Here is a 17,914-nt window from a genome sequence, read left to right on the forward strand (position 1 = left end):
CATTGTCATGGAGTTTTGCATTTGTTTCAACTTGTTACGAGCTAAACTCTTATGTAATTTAAACCTTATGAAAATATAATTAAGCAGGATTTTCCTATAGTTAAACTTTAGGTATTAGAATGAATTCCATAATTTCTTTCCAGCCTTTGTTATTACTATTTCTAATGCCAATAAATATGATCATATTACCGGGTCTATTCAACTGATGTGAACAGCTGTGGATCTAAAAAAAAGGGCCCTTTGGGTACAAATCTTTTACAAATGGAACATTTAACTGTGCACGTGTCTCTTTTTTATTTTCCTCTAAATTTGTAAATTGACAGTAAGCACCCTATTTTAATTATTTAAATTAAAGTATATTGGCCCATCTTACAAATTGCACAAATCATTATGCATATCCCAACACATTTTTAATTGGTAAAACATGTCATACTACATGACCACATAATCTACAAACACTGCAAACATATTCTCTAATCTTACTTTTGTGCTCTCATTTTTCTTCAGTCAGTGTGCTATATGATATAACACAAGCAAAATAAGCAAAAGTATCTGAGCTAAAGAATTTGAGCTGTGGCTTTAAATTGCACTTCAAGCAAATCATATTCTTGCATCTGTTTCACTGGCTTTAGTGACTCTGCTTTCCAAATCAATATGCATCATAAAATGACACATGAAACAATTAAAATCCAATAAAATCCACACTACCATGTCGACGTCCCTTCAAATATGTATAGGTTATAAAATGGCCAGTTAAACCTATTAAATGATTCTACCTCACTGACTGGCAGACTGACTAATGAGTTCCCCAGCACTGAAGAAATGACTTGTCATCACAAGAACTGGGATTAAAAATGTGAAACACATAACGCCAGAGCTTTAGCAAACTGCAGGTGCAAAGAGATCATGAAGGTAATGGAAGTTCACAGGGAATCAGGATTCTGCATGTTTCAGTTGAGTCCGACACTGACAGCATACTGTACATTCTGAGTCAGCTAATGGAAGGACCAAAACCATGGCATGCCTACTCTTTTAGTGGAAAAATCGTGGCAGAGAAAGTAACATTGTGGCAGATTGACCAGCCATCTAGAAATCGAATTAGTCATCTTGTGTAGCAACCAGATTGTCAAAAATCTTTCTAGCCTCATCAGTTAATAAGATACAGAACCCAGTGGGAATTGATATCACCCTTGACTTTGCTATTGTCCATCTGTCTATCTATACTGCAATGGATTACCAATGTGGTTTGCTAAAATATGTGGTGCCATTCTAAGATACATCGAGGAAGCTCTTGTGCTACCATTGCCCCTTACAGAATTAGTGCACTACTTTTGTACTTCCACTGCTGCATTGATGAAGATATGGTAAGCAACTTTATACTTGAGAAGACAGAGAGAGGACACGTTTAATAATGTTGCTGGCTCTGTGTTTATTCTCAAATGTGCTACAAAAACCTTTTTCACAGTACATATAACACATTGAATCAGTTATTATGACCTTCACTTTTTTGGCTATAGATAAAAGCCAGCACCATAACTGAAAGCTCTTTTTTTATTGAAATCAAACAATAAGAACAAATATATATGTTTACTTATTTAATGCTGAGGCACACATCTTGTACATGTTTTAAATAATAAGTTATCAGTGCAAACAAGATGTTTAAGCACCATCACTGGAGTTTCCAAGTTCTCTATATATTTATTAATCAAAATTATACTTATTTATTTCATGGCACAAATAAACCACACACCATATACAAAGAACACTACATAATTAGAAAAGAAGAAAAAAACATTCAATCAATCCTAATATGTATCCAGTTGCCATTATAGAGTGATCAAAAATGTTTAATTTATATTTAGTTTTCTCATAAATAAACCCAGTCCTACAAAAAAGAAAGAAAAAACAAGCACTAATCAAGATCAAGTTTCTACATTATTGTGTGCTTCTAGAAATTACAATTCCAGTGTATCTTGACATGACATGGCACTTTCACAATGTAGGCTTCTCCTATACTTGTCAAAAATCCATATTTGGCAGAACTAATATTGATTTGTCACAAGAACATAAGATGGGAAGTCTTTTTACCTTCACAGGAGGCAACCCTTATTAACACAGACCATTATTATAAGGCACAAATAATGTGAAAAATGCATCCATCATATTTATCACAGAAAAAAAAGCTGTTAAATTTCTTTATAGTTTTCCCATTGGAAGACGAATAGACTCTATGATTTTCCACCATAATATATTTTGAATCTATGAAAAATATTTTTTAGTCTTCATGACAATTGTTCTGGCATTCTAAAGGTATAGAGGCTTTTATAATTTATAGTACACAAGTCAGATTTATGTTGTCTTCAGCAAAGTCATGCTTATTGAGTTAAAAAAAAAGAATATTACACTAAAACATAATTTATAAAACCAAACAAAGACGAAAAAAAGGAAACCCTGAGTTCTGGGGGTTACTTTGTCCTGAATGAGTTACAGCAGTCTACTGCTGTTAAGTTTAATGAATATAAAAACATTATTAAAATAACTCAAAGTTAAAGCTTTGTGAATAGGGCCCTATGGTACACATGAGTACACCAGCTACACATTAAACATTTTAATATTGATCTCACTGCACCCATATGAAACAAGGGACTTTGCTACATCTTCCAAAGATCTGTCTTTCACGTCCTGAGACTTGCTATTCAGGGGCAAGGAGGTCACTGGGTAAAGCTTTTTTTGATGAACACTTTGGGAAACTGGACAGTCAGCTCCTGCACCACTCGGGTATCAATCTGGGAACAGAAGGACACATCGAGCAGGAGGAGATCCTTGCACGACTGGAGCAGCTTTCTCAATGATGCTGGGCTCACCATTCTAGTTCCTGCAAGACAAAAATAAATAAATTATATATATATATATATATATATATATATCAGGGCTTAAATAACTCGATTAAACATTTTGATTGGTCAAATTATAGGCCTCTGGTCACTCACGTTTGGACACCTGCATAACAAGGGGCAGATCTTTGACTCTCCCATTGGTTAAACCTACTCAAGACCTTCAACTGTTTATGCAGATCTTATATATATATATATATATATATTGGGTGATTAGGGCTGCAGATTTTTTTTTTTATTTTTTTTTTTACAATTTAAATCGTGCACAGTTTTTTTTTTTTTTTATACAAAATAAAATCACCCAATAGAAGATCTGCACTCGGGAGCCATCTGCACCTTGTTATGCCCTGGTTTTGCAGCTGTCCAATCATTAGCGAGCAAAGGGTAAATGGTGTAAGAATAGCTGAATTCTGCGTGATATTGCTAATATTATAGAAACCGTTATTGAGAATTATATTGAGAACTTCAAAGTAATATTTAGAATTGCTTTTTACAAATTAAAAAAATGCCATCAGACAACGGAGACATCGTAGTCGATTTGGTTATGAATCATTTTCAAGAAGAACTACCTGAACTGACTCAGGAAGGGAAGGGATATACTCGTCACTTTCAACATTCAAAGTATGAAAGGTATCCATGGCTTACCAGTAGCTGACAATTAAAAAAATTATAGTGGTGGAACTGTCTTTTGTTCAGTATAGAAAAGGCGATATGGAACAGTACTGGCTACAGCGATCTAGGATGTCTATCGAAGTCAGCACAAAAATATGAGTGTTCCCAAAGTCACTTGTGAGCCACTGTAACACTAAAAGCTTTTGGACAAACCCGGATTGATGTTTAACTGGATGAGCAGAAGCCTAGGGATACAATACATCAGAATGAGCAAGTAAGAAAAAATCACGAGGTTCTTAAACGCTTGATTGATTCTGTTGTTTACCTTGGCAAGCAAGAACTGGCATTCAGAGGGCATGATGAAGGCACCAATTCCTTAAATAGAGCCAATTATGTGGAATTACTTTCTCTGATTTCTGACTATGACAGCATGTTAAGCAATCGCTTGTCAATAGCCACAGTATTCTCGGGTACCTCTAACAAGATTCAGAACAAATAAAAGCAGAAGTACTGGAAGCCAAGTACGAAGCTGTAATGGTAGAGTAAACAACCGACGATGGAAACGCAGCTCAGCTGTCTTGTGTTTTCAGGTATGTGACTGACGGTGGCCCGAAAGAACAGTTGTTCTGTGAAAATGTGTTAAATTTACTAAAATAAAAATAATAATAAAAATGTTTTAAAAAGACCAAATTCCCATTGGGCTTATTTTTTTAATATTTTTAATTTTTTAGATTATATTGATTTTTTTAGTATTACTATGCAGGACAGTTGCTATTAGATTGTTACCTTTAATTAAAAATGTGCATGGATTAATCAACCGATTAATCAATTTATTGCCAACAGTCTACTTCCATATTAATTGTCAGTCTTTTAGACTCCCTATCTAAGGGAGCACTAGCCAACTCCTCTGGTAAAGCATGCCTTTATCTTTCGTAAACAGCAGAAACAGATGTTACTGCAGCCTTCTACTCATTCAGCTATATATATGCAGGGCAGTGTAGCTCCTTTAAGTGTTTTTATAAAGAGGGTAATGTGAGGATGATTACCGGGATTTGTCTGGGAGCATTAAGAATAGTATTTCTCAAATCGTGATTAACTTCCTCAAGCAGGCAAGACATCCAAAGAAAAACAGTAGTGATAGAAATGTATGATCTAGGCAACTGCATTCACGCACACAGTACACTTTTTTTTTTTTTGTAGAGGGAGATTTTTCTCCTCCTTACCCAGAATGTCTAGATGTTGCAGGTTTGGGCAGTTGGCTGCCAGCTCCTCTATGTCTGTGTCACACACAGTCCTGTTTGCTGTGACAAAGAACTTGCGCAGCTTTGGAAGGTGGCGAGCCAGATGCACGAAGCAGCCAGTGCTGCTCTGCAGAGTGGAGCACCAGCCGAGATCCAGCTCTTCCAGTAACCTGCACCCTGACACCAGCTCAGTGATGCCTTTCTCTGTAATGTTTTTACACCTCCAGATATCCAAGGATTTTAGATTTTTGCTCTTTGCACTTATCATGCTGGCAATCATGTCATAATCCTCAATCTGAAAGATAACAATAGTGTTTTAACACCCATCTATTTACAGATTGAAGACAATATATATATACATTTTTTAAATCAACAAAGACCACCAAAAGGGTAGAGTTACTAGAAATCTGGTCCTTATAAAAGGGAGATCAAGGGGGTTCACAGAGGGGTCTTCGTGGTGATCTCGTCTTTATATCTAGCTGATCTGATTTTTATTTTTTTAATTTTGAGTAAATTTATGACACTCCCAAGTTATATTTCATGAAAAATCAGCAACAAACCTAAACATGCAGATACAAATTACTTTCAAATGATGACTTGCACTGTACTATACAGTCGAAGACAAAAGTATTGGCACCCTACGCTTATTATAACATAATTCAAGGTAACAGATTACGGACAGGCATTTAGTAAACTTTAACCACTTTTTAATAAATCAAAAAACAAACAAACTTATTTCAAGTATTTGTTCATGACAAAAGTATTGGCACCCCTGCTTTAGTATTTCATGTCCTCCTTTTGCTTTTATTACAGCTTTCAGACGTTTATGATAACTGTTAACCAGTATGTTAATCTTGCTGGTGAAATCTGGGCCCATTCTGTCTTGCATATTTCCTTCAGCTCAGACAGATTCGGATACACAGTGCTTGGCTACTGCTTTTTTTCAGATCAATCCAAAGCATTTCTATTGGATTGAGATCTGGTGATTGTGAAAGCCATTCCAGAACTTGTATCTTCATTTTCTTAAAGAATTCCAGAGTTGACTTAGCCGTATGCTTTGGGTTCTTGTTGTGTTGGAAGATAAACTGTCTGCCAATCAGCCTATGAGCAGATGGTATCATTGCATTTTATAGAATGTTTTGATACATGGCTGCATTCAATCGATCTTCAATCACATCAATGTCTCTAGTCCCTGAACTACTAAAATAATCCCATATCATGATCGAACCACCTACATGTTTAACTGTATTCATAGAAGGCTTTCCTTTTTTTTTCTCCAAACATACTGTGGTCAATTTTTGGGGGAAAAGTTATATTTTAGTCTCTATGGATCAAAGAATTTTGTTGAAGTACGCTTCAGATTTGCAGCAAGGTCTACGTCCATACAACTCTTCCGTATTCAGGTGCCTCGGTACAGTTCTTTCGTGGACTATTATGCTTGATGCTTCTCAATCTTTCTTTAAGTCCTTGGCTGATTTTTTTTTTTTTTTTAGCTGCTGGGACGATTCTCCTACCTGCTGTACCCATAATTTTCTTTGGATGTCCATTTCTTTCAAGCGTTTCAGTTGAATCTGTTCTGTGGTACTTCTTGATTACTGCTCTGATTGTGGATTTTGGTATTTCATATTTTTTATACTGTTCTGTAACATTTCCTTTGTTGCAATTTGCTATCAGTGCTTTTCTCAACTCCTTTCTCTTGACCATCGTCTGCTGTTTTGCCAAAACATTTTTCTTACCTCTTATAATTACCTATTTTTCTGGCTACTGACTTTATAATACAGCTCAGTTACTATGTAATGGTTTTCAATCAATGAATATATATTTCTATTAGTTCTATTACATTTTTACAGAGTTCTAATGTAAAGGTGCCAATACTTTTGTCATTAACAAATATTTTAAAATGCTTAAGTTTTTATTTTTATTTGTATAAAGATTGTTTATTAAACTACCAGAAATTGTGTATTTTCTGGTCTTTGTCATATTAGTGGCTAATGTTCACTAAATACTTGTATTTAAAATGCTTTCTTGAATGATCTTATATTAAGTGTAGGGTGCCAATACTTTTGTCTGTGACTGTATGTGTAGATCACTGTTTGATGAATTATATAAATGCTCACATGTGGATCTTTAGCTTATTATCATGCCTACACTTTGAGAATTCTAGAGGCAATAGAGGATGGGATTGCTGCTGTAAAGAATAAAACATTCTAAGACCCTACCATGATACAGCTGCCAAGGTTAAGGTGCCGAAGGTCTGTGCAAAAATTCAGAATGCTCAGCAGCGCTGTTTGCTGGCATCAGGAACCACATCAGAAGCAGGCGAGTAAAGTGAAACAAAGAGAAAAGGGGTCAATTAGGCATTAAAGGCTGTCAGTAGGTTCTATAAAATACCGCTCCAGGCTTAGGTTACAGATATCACACATGGTATTTAATGAGTCCCCTGGCTCCCAGCCAATTGATTGCCTTGCAGTCAAGGAAATCATTACAAGCCCCAAAGTAGTTGCCCAAGATATGAAAATGCATGAACTGTAGCCACGGTGGTCCCTTGGCTGCTAAGTACTCTTCCCTGAGGAAGACCTTTGGAAAATGTGGGAACCCTAAGTAACAGTGCAGACGGATAAATCAGCAGAAAAGATCAGTACTATCCCAGAAGAGCAGTGGCAACTCTGACATTCACTGATCAGCCAAGGCTGACAAGGCTGTCAATAGTGGAGACACACACAGGGGCACATCGAGTGAATGTGACCTTAACCTGCCACAGGGTTCTAGTGACTCACAGTAGTGTCTATTGAGAAGATTTCAATAACCAAATGCATAATAACACCTTTTCAAGGTCACATTCTCAAAGCTTTTAAACATATTATGGAGTGTATTTATGGGACTAAACAAAGTAAAACATTAAAGACTGTGTATATATATATATATATATATATATATATATATATAGATATATATATATATATATATATATATATATATGTATATATATATATATATATATATATATATATATATATATTTATCTACACATCCTACCCCACAACTTCCAAGTGAAAAAAATATTCTAGAAATGTGTAGAAAATTAATTAAAAATAAAAACTGAAATAGCTTGGTTGGATAAGTGTTCACCCCCCTTGTAATGGCAATCCTAAATTAGCTCAGGTGTAACCAATCACCTTCAAAATCACACACCAAGTTAAGTGGCCTCCACCTGTGTTAAATTGTAGTGATTCACATGATTTCAGGATAAATTCAGCAGTTCTTGTAGGTTCTCTCTGCTGGGTAGTGCATTTCAAAGCAAAGACTCAACCATGAGCACCAAGGTGCTTTCAAAAGAACTCTGGGATAAAGTTGTTGAAAGGCACAGATCAGGGGATGGGTATAAAAAAATATCAAAGGCCTTGAATATCCCTTGGAGCACAGTCAAGACGATTATTAAGAAGTGGAAGGTGTATGGCACCACCAAGACCCTGCCTACATCAGGCCGTCCCTCCAAACTGGATGACTGAGCAAGAAGGAGACTGATCAGAGAGGCTACCAAGAGGCCCATGGCAACTTTGCAAGACCTATAGGCTTTTATGGCCAAGACTGGTCAAAGTGTGCATGGAACAACAATATCCCAAGCACTCCACAAATCTGTCCTATATGGTAGGGTGGCAAGAAGGAAGCCATTACTCAAGAAAGCCCACCTTGAATCCCATTTGAAGTATGCAAAAAAACACTCAGGAGATTCTGTAGCCATGTGGCAAAAAGTTTTGTGGTCTGACGAAACTAAAATTGAACTTTTTGGCCTAAATGCAAAGCGTTATGTTTGGCGCAAACCCAACTCAGCGCATCACCCAAAGAACACCATCCCTACTGTGAAGCATGGTGGTGGCAGCATCATGTTATGGGGATGTTTCTCATCGGCAGGGACTGGGGCACTTGTCAGGATAGAAGGGAAAATGAATGGAGCAAAGTACAGTGAAGTCCTTGAGGAAAACCTGCTGCCCTCTGCAAGAAAGCTGAAACTGGGACGGAAGTTCACCTTTCAGCATGACAAATACCCAAAGCACACAGCCAAAGATACTGTATACTGGAGTGGCTAAGGAACAAAAAGTTAAATGTCCTTGAGTGGCCCAGTCAGAGCCCCGACCTAAATCCAATCGAAGATTTGTGGCATGATTTGAAGATTGCTGTCCATCAACGCTCCCCAAGGAACTTGACAGAGCTTGAACAGTTTTGTAAAGAAGAATGGTCAGATATTGCCAAATCTAGGTGTGCAAAGTTGGTGGAGAACAATCCCAACAGACTCACAGCTGTAATTGCTGCCAAAGGTGCTTCCACCAAGTATTAACTCAGGGGGATGGAGACTTATCCAATTATGATCTTTCAGTTTTGTATTTTTAATATATAATTTTTTTCTCAATAAAACTTTTTTCCCCTTAACAGTGTGGAGTAGGGTGTGTAGATATGTGGGGAAAAAAATCCTAATTTAAATGCATGAAGCTCTGAGGCACTGACACAACAAAATGTGAAAAAAGTTCAAGGGGGTGTAGACATTCTATAGGCACTGTGTGTATATATATATATATATATATATATATATATATATATATATATATATATATATATATATATATACACACTGAGTGTACAAAACATTAGGAACAACTTCCTAATATTGAGTTACACGCCCTTTTGCCCTCAGAACAGCCTCAATTTGTTGGGGCATGGACTCTACAAGGTGTCAAAAGCATTCCACAGGGATGCTGGCCCATGTTGACTCCAATGCTTCCCACAGTTCTGTCAAGTTGGCTGGTAGTGGATCTCTACTCCGAATAGCTTGTTCCATCTCATCCCACAGGTGCTCAATTGGATTGAGATCTGGTGACTGGGCAGGCCACTGCAGTAAGCTGAATTCACTGTCATGTTCGTGGAACCATTTCTGGACAATCCTAGCCTTGTGGCATGGGGCATTATCCTGCTGAAAAATTCATTAGCAGATGGATACACTGCTGCCATGAAGGGATGCACCTGATTGGCAATGATGTTCAGATATCCTGTGGCACTCAAACGTTGCTCCACTTTTTTCAAGGGGCCCAATGCGTGCCATGAAAACACACCACCACCACCAGCCTGCAATGTTGACATGCGGCATAATGGATGCATGTACTCATGTGGTTTTCTCCATACCCTAGTCCTCCCATCAGCGTGAAACAGCAGGAACCGGGATTCATCAGACCAGGCAATGTTTTTCCGATCCTCCAGTGTCCAGTGTTTTCGTTCCTTAGCCCACTGCAACCGCAGTTTCTTGCGTTTTGCTGAAAGAAGTGGAACTCTCTTAGGTTGTTGGCTGCCATACCCCATTCGGCAGCAGTGTGGAGTAGTGGTTAGGGCTCTGGACTCTTGACCAGAGGGTCATGGGTTCAATCCCTGGTCGGGGATACTGCTGTTGTACCCTTGAGCAAGGTACTTTACCTAGAATGCTCCAGTAAAAACCCCACTGTATAAATGGGTAATTGTATGTAAAAATAACGTGGTATCTTGTAACAATTGTAAGCCTGGATAAGGGCGTCTGCTAAGAAATAAATAATAATAATAATAATAATTCGTGTCAAGGTACGACGAGTTATGGGTCTTTCGGCACCAATGTTGTACTGGACTGTCAGTTGACTAACTGTAGCCCGTCTGTTGCTCTGCACAATTCGTGTCAGCCTCCTTTGGCCTCTTTCATCAATGAGCCGTTTTCAACCACTGGCCTGCCGTTGGCTGGATGTCCTTTGGCTGGTGGACCATCCTTGATACACACGAGAAACTGTTAAGCGTGAAAAACCCAGCAGCGTTGCAGTTCTTGACACACTCATACCGGCACGCCTGGCACCTACTACCATACCCCGTTCAAAGGCACTTACTGTAAATCTTTTATCTTGCCCATTTACCCTCTGAATGGCATACATACACAATCCATGTCTCAATTGTGTCAAGGCTTAAAAATCCTTCTTTAACCTGTCTCCCCTTTATCTACACCAATTGAAGTGGATTTAACAGGTTACATCAATAAGGGGTCATAGCTTTCACCTGGATTCACCTCTTCAGTCTATTTTATGGAAAGAGCAGGTGTTCCTAATGTTTTGTACACTCATTGTGTGTATGTATGTGTATATATATATATATATATATATATATATATATATATATATATATATATATATATATATACACTGTATATATTAAATGGATATATTAAAAATATTCATAAAATCACCTTACAATAGCCATCAGATACTTGATATGCACGTTTAACAACAGAATTTGTTTAGGTTGTTATATGAGTGACGATCTATGATATAAGTAACACTGGAACACAATGGTATAGGACTACAGGGTTACAGGGTTTAAATAGCCATGTAATTATACTGTACCAACTGGGTAATTTTCTATTTTCCAGCATGGTAAGTCCTGTGTAATTACATATACATGGCCTTTTAAACTACATCTTGTAGATTGCTCAGGTGGGGCTGAAGAATGGATGGGTTAGGGATCGAGATTCTGTTTGAAAAGCGGGGAGGAGTGATGCAGACTGCTGATCTAGAGGAGGTTCATGCAATGGTAGCTTTCGGGCAGAGAGAGGTTGAGTGGCCGGTGGAACCGCAGACCCCGCTGCGTTAGCTTTGAGACCGCTGAAAATCCTGAAACGATCTAAATCAGGTTGTGCCCAGTCGATGATGTGGTTATCTGATGCCAAAATAGCTGCTGCTTTTGCTGAAAAGGATTTGTGGTAGTCGAAAAACATGGTCCCTCCATACCTGACAGACGGTTACATGACATAACAGCGAGTCCAAAACCGAAATGTCCGTTGCGCTAATGTCGTAGCGCTGTTATGTGCAGTCGCTGTAATAGTCTGCACTGTAATGTCCCTCGCAGTGATGTCTGTGCAGTCTTGGATTTGCAGTGATGTCGTGATATGCTGACAGAAGCTCCACAATGTAGAATTCATAAGAATCCAGTTCTTGCCTGCGGTTAGGGTATACAGAACATAGCACATCTCTGTATATAGTGAAGGCTAGGACGAATTCCCCCAGTGTAAGATTCTTCGGTAATCTGGGGTCTCTGGATTTCAGTGTGACTGATAGATCTCTGCATTCCACAACTCTATGGTCCAGAAACTCAGATGTAGCCTTCAACAGTGAAACCAGGTTAAAGTCCTTACCTTCGACTATGCTTAGCCGAATATGCAGGGATATTGAGTGACGACGGGTAGTGGTTGAGGTGGCGGAACCATATGCTGTGGCAGCTGCAAGGTTGTAGATCGGAGACTCGACTGTAGGGACCGGGGTTGGTATAAAACCAGAATTGATGGTAGCTGCTGCGGCGGCTGAGTTTACTGCAGGAATGGAGGAAAATACTGTAACTGTGGAACCTTGCTTCTCTCGCTCGATGTTGGACACCCGTTTATCCAGATTGCTGAGTTTGGTATTGACTGAGGATAAGGTATCCGCAAATGGCTGCATGAATGCTTTTATGCCTGCTGGCCTGATGTGCTGGCTACGGGGCTGCCTGACATGGGCAGCTGAACAGCCGAGTGCAGCTGGGGAGTTTTCTTGGGTGGAAAAATTGGTTCTGCTGAGATGGAATTGCAATAAAAAATGAAAAGAGATTCCCGATTGCTCCCTGCTGGGATCTCACTGCCTTTTTTAAGGAGTGTTTTTATCTGCTTGTTGAGAGACCAGTCCTAAAGCACAGTCTCTCAGGAGAGCTACCCTGCGGCTGGAGCCGCTTAGATTGATGGGGATTGACTCCTTGGACGGCGGGTAGTGGTATGCTGTCCTGCTGTCTTGCAATCTGCTTAGATTCAGAATCAAAATGGAAAAACGCAACACGGACGTATAGGGTGTGACTAATGGTTTAAATAGCAAGTAGAATGATTGATGATAGGAGATCAAAGGGTAGGGAAGAGCCTAGCTCCCGCCCCCCCTGAAACACACATAATAGGTTAACATTTAAAATAAAATGTGTGCGATTTGTTTTATAAAACCAGACACCTAGTTATTTCGGACAACCTGTCTGTCTCCCAACGTCTGGTTTAATGGGGGACTACTCTTCCAGTATTTGTTTTCTTGAAAAGGCCCAGTGAACAAATTCAAAGAACAATCAAAAGATAACCAGGGCTTGCAATACTACCACAAAGAAATTAATAAAGTCTGCCTGCCAACCAGCCATCTTAAAGTCATGTTTTTGCATGACTTAGGAATTATCTATTGTTCATTGTTTTGTTTTTTAACACAGAAGTGTGCCAGGAATTTGAAATATACACCCAGTACAAACACATTTAATAATGATGCTAGGGTAACCTAACCATGCACAGTCACTTAATATCAACACCACCATCGAAATTTACCCTGCTGCATCAGTGGCGGTCCTAATCTACTTATGTTGTCGATAACTTCCATAATAAGGAAAAGCATGTGCTTGCTTTTTTGTTGGCCAAGGGCATCCCAAGGGTATTTTTTACCTTAAGCATTCAAGTTAATCTAATAACGGCTCTAAAAGGTATTGTACTGGAAAACAGGCTGCTCTCTTGGAAAGAAGTGATGGGAGTTTAAATCAGTTAACAAATGCTATATGCCACAATATCATCCCAACACATATTGTATTGCCATTAGAATTGTTTTTTCTATTATTTTAGTTTGCATGAAGAAAAAAAAAAATGGTGTACTTATTTATGACTACAAGGACTGGCCAATGTGGTTCAAAGCACAGATTTTTTAAATCTTTTAAATTTATGTGACACTTCCAAAAGCTTGGAATGCGGGATCCGCTCCAGTAGTGCTGCTCAGTGATGGAATATTATTTGATCACAGCGTAGTGAATATTATTTGATCAAAAGTGCACGTGTAGTTTGTTAAACCTGGAACGGCTTTTTTTTACTGTATATTTTCTTGGATTAAAGTGGTACAGAACCCTTTACAAAAAACATGTTACATTTGCAGGCCACCAACCATGCTGTCTGTTTCGCAGTGAGATATTTTTCATCTTAATCTGGATTATTGTTCTATTTTTATTCAGCAATCCAGCATAGCCCACAGACCCCGATTAGCACTACCTTGGACGGCTTTACCGAAGGTAACGTTAGCTGTGCCAGGATTAGTGCTAAATCAGGATCTCTGAAACAAGTTGACATCATAAATCAGCTGGGGAATACATTCCTCTGCTTTTATCCAAGACAGGAAGGATTTATATGAGTAGCACAGTGTATCCAGATCAGGCTCCCTCTAGGAATAATGCTTATTTTCTGTTCCCACAATACCCCACGATATGCGATACATTTCCATCAGAGCACCTGGTAAAACTCTGACACTCCTGGTTTAATTGATTCTTCCTACCTCAATTTTTGTGCGATACAGTATGAGACGTCTCAAGCCCACCAGTTTGGAAATGTGGCTGAAAGCCTGAGGATGCAGTCTGTCACAGGAGGAGAGGTTCAGTTCCTGAAGGTTCGGGCACATCTGAGCAATGACTTCCAGACAGGCCTCATTCAGGAAATGACAGCATGCCAACTCAAGGCACACCAACTGGGAACCGCACACTTTCAAGAACCTACTCCAAATAAGGAATAAGACAAATAGGAAAAAAAGGTATGTATTAAACACAGACACCTATTCATACAGTAATCTGTGAAACACAAACCTATTATTTAAGAACAAGTTGTCTGGCATGTAAGTAATATAATCCCACAAATTATCTTAAATGGAACTGCAGTGGTGTTGTGCTTAGAAGACTGTGGTTGCAAGGAAGATGCAATTGTATGAGCCATTGATAGAATAGTATATTTTCTAATTCTGACAGACCAATGGTATCACACATTTTAGGAACTTTTTCAAGCAGCTGTCATAGCTGAAAAGGGCAACAGCCGTTAAGCCTGGCAAATAATTATCTATGCAGAAACAGCAATAAAGAAGTATGCGATCCACACACATAATAGGATTTTAAACAGGTAACAAATTAAATATTCAGAAAATGTAGATGGTATAAAGTATACCTACAGTATGTTATTTTAAACAGAGCCTTTACCCTTATGTCAGCTGATTTTCTACACAAAAAAATGTAGATGGTATAACATTTAGCTTTAATATAGTTAAAGAGCAGCAGCATTTAGATCGGACCCTGTTTAGTGTTTTAAAATAGACCCATCATATCGGTTTTATTTAGTTAAACATTTAAATTTCATTCCACAAGAATGTTCTTTTTAAAAATGATGTATGGCAGCCATGTCATTTACTGTATGTCAGTTAATTTTCCATGCACAAAACAACACTTATGGGGAAGGGGAGCCTGTGACTGTCTCTGATTTCTTATATCAGCAATAACCTGCAGAACCCCGCTAAAGTGATTGCTCCCCTGTTTCCACTCCATGACAGATTGAGTCTCTGAATCAGGGTGCAGCGCGATTGCAGGTGGTCGAGAGCGGAGTCGTTCACTCGTGCCCAGTATGGCTGTAAACTCAGCTGGATATATTGCAGGGGGTCGCAGCAGTGCTGGTACAGCAGCTTACAGGTCTGTGCCAGCCTGCACAGGTCTGGGAGGGTGACGTGATCTAAAAGCAGCTGAATCAACTGGAAAGAAAGGAAGAAAGAAATGGAAAATAGTATCATTTATTTTTTATTGACTGCATTTACAGTACATACCTGCAATACCTTGAAATGCTCTGTATAACTTTTAAGCATAACATTAAACACATGTTCCATTTAAATTGTTAAAACTAGATCGATTACCTTTTGACATATTGCTGTGGCTGCAAAATGACTTCAGGCCTGAACCCTGTAACAAATTAGCACACTCCTTTTCAATGTCAAGCAGTGTGTCTGTGGACTTGAGCTTTGTAGTTAAGGACAAATACACATTTGCATAGCAGATGATTTTTCTACTTTTTAACATTCATCCTGGTGACTTTAAAATTCAGAAGTTGGCCTCAACAGGGATCTCAAACATACCTTCTCCCTAACGTCAGCTGGTACACCAGAGTGTAACTGTTTACCTGTCCCCTGTGCAACACTCCTCAGTGGATGTAAAAAATACCACATTTACTGGGGCAGAGGGTTGCGGGGGACAACAGAATCTGCTGGTTCTGAGCATTCTTAAAAGTGCTCGACTGCAATGGACCCAGCTATCGTCTCATCCCTGACGATAACTGATGAAACATTGAAACAGAATGCTAATTGGATGCTGGGATGCATTTTATTTTGCACTTGCATCTACAATGACAGCTTTCAGAGCCTTAGCAATCCTCCACTAATCCTCTTCAAAACAAACGAGGGGACTGGAAACGTATGGCTAGTGTGCAAATATTATTTGTTTTTATTTTAATTTTAATTAACTAGATGATGGGTTTTCAGGCCTTCAGGGCAAATCTCATTAATCATAGCTGGTCAGGAATATACGACGACTGTCATAAAACTGCTTTATCTATGTGTAATCAGGCCCATTACTGAGCTGTCAAAGCAATTTAGGATTTCAAAACCTGCTAGAAACTAACAGGAGATTGGTTTCTGTCTTATTTTATTTTACTTCACAGAAAACATCATTTGCATTGTGTAGTAACTGAGTACTTCATTAACTGCTGCTTGAGAGTTTTCACAATGTAGAATATATACATGTGCTACAGTATATTGGAACAATTTGCTTTGTTTCCAAAGGCAATCTGTATGAATGACACATAGGGCTGGGACAAACATACGCTTTTTATGTTTGAATATTCTTTCAAAATTTAAACAAATAATATTCAAACATGTATTAATTTAAAAAATGCTCAGAAAAAGTATCATTTGTACCATTTTACAGCATAAAAAGGGTACTGTATCAAATTATTAAAGAAAGGAGAGAAATACTCTTTAGTACAGAAGAATAAGTGTCATTTATTTTCATTTGGTTCCTTTGATATCTTTTTGATAAATGCATTTCTAAATTTTGTTATGTGAACGAATACGAACTTGGACACTTGCAATGAAATACATTTCAAGTAGTGTTTGTTCGAATATTTAAATATTTGACCCAGTTCTAAGAATATAGTACATACCCGATGATCTGTGAAAGGTGAATCTTAAAAATGATCTAGACATCATTCAGAACTGGGCAGACACATGGCAAATGACATTTAATAGAGAAAAGTGTAAGGTACTGCATGCAGGCAGTAAGAATGTGCATTATAAATACCATATGGGAGACACTTAAATTGAAGAAGGAATCTATGAAAAAGACCTAGGAGTTTATGTTGACTCAGAAATGTCTTCATCTAGACAATGTGGGGAAGCTATAGAAAAGGCCAACAATATGCTCGGATATATAGTGAAAAGTGTTTAATTTAAATCAAGGGAAATAATGTTAAAACTTTACAATGCATTAGTAAGGCCTCATCTAGAATATTGTGTTCAGTTCTGGTCACCTCGTTACAAAAAGGATATTGCTGCTCTACAAAGAGTGCAAAGAAGAGCGACCAGAATTATCCCGGGTTTAAAAGGCATGTCATATGCAGACAGGCTAAAAGAAGGAGACTACTTGGTGATCTGATTCAAGCATTCAAAATCCTAAAAGGTATTGACAGTATCGACCCAGGGGACTTTTTCTACCTGAAAAAAGAAACAAGGACCAGGGGTCACAAATGGAGATCACAAAAGGGGCATTCAGAACAGATAAATAGTAGGCACTTTTTTACACAGAGAATCGTTGGAGTCTGTAACCAACTCCCCAATAATGTTGTTGAAGCTGACACCCTGGGATCCTTCACAAAGCTGCTTGATGAGATTCTAGGATTAATAAGCTACCAACAACCAAACGAGCAAGATGAGCCGAATGGCCTCCTCTCATTTATAAACTTTCTTGTGTTCTTAATCACATATGATATAAAGTTTGGGTTACTATAAAACAAATTCAGTTATTTTTGTAATAGGCCCTAATATAGAGGGATAGGTAATGGGATTTATTCTGAAGGATCTACATCATCTTCATTGGAAAAACTTTTAGAAATACAAAAAGAAACTTAAATTAAATGACAAACAAGTCTTTTTGTTTATATAATGAAATATTTTCTAACATTTCATAGTATTTTTTAATTATTTGTTCATATATGCATTTGATTTCCTAATCCATTGTTCCCCATAGCACACTTTAGATAAGGAAACCAAATACACC

The 17,914-nt window shown here is 38.1% G+C and overlaps 1 protein-coding gene and 1 long non-coding RNA gene across 7 annotated transcripts in view; one reads left to right on the forward strand and one right to left on the reverse strand.

Annotated features, from left to right (window-relative positions):
* Positions 1-1,582: 1,582 nt before the first annotated feature.
* The window catches only part of LOC117403432 (F-box/LRR-repeat protein 4-like), a 32,664-nt gene continuing 16,332 nt past the window's right edge, over positions 1,583-17,914 (reverse strand). For all 6 annotated transcript variants that reach the window (XM_059024586.1, XM_059024585.1, XM_034005589.3 and 3 more), the window contains 5 exons: positions 15,098-15,342; positions 14,113-14,326; positions 6,967-7,038; positions 4,730-5,042; positions 1,583-2,875 (listed from right to left, as the gene is read on the reverse strand). In XM_059024586.1, the coding sequence (XP_058880569.1) occupies positions 2,712-2,875; positions 4,730-5,042; positions 6,967-7,038; positions 14,113-14,326; positions 15,098-15,342 (1,008 nt within the window). In that variant the 3' untranslated portion in view covers positions 1,583-2,711. The remainder of the gene's footprint in view (positions 2,876-4,729; positions 5,043-6,966; positions 7,039-14,112; positions 14,327-15,097; positions 15,343-17,914) is intronic.
* Positions 14,227-17,914, forward strand: part of LOC131737176 (uncharacterized) — a 61,454-nt gene continuing 57,766 nt past the window's right edge. The window contains exon 1 of the long non-coding RNA XR_009328744.1: positions 14,227-14,364. This is a non-coding gene — a long non-coding RNA (uncharacterized LOC131737176). The remainder of the gene's footprint in view (positions 14,365-17,914) is intronic.

This window comes from Acipenser ruthenus, chromosome 5, assembly GCF_902713425.1.
Source record: "Acipenser ruthenus chromosome 5, fAciRut3.2 maternal haplotype, whole genome shotgun sequence".
In the NCBI taxonomy this organism is placed as follows: domain Eukaryota; kingdom Metazoa; phylum Chordata; class Actinopteri; order Acipenseriformes; family Acipenseridae; genus Acipenser; species Acipenser ruthenus.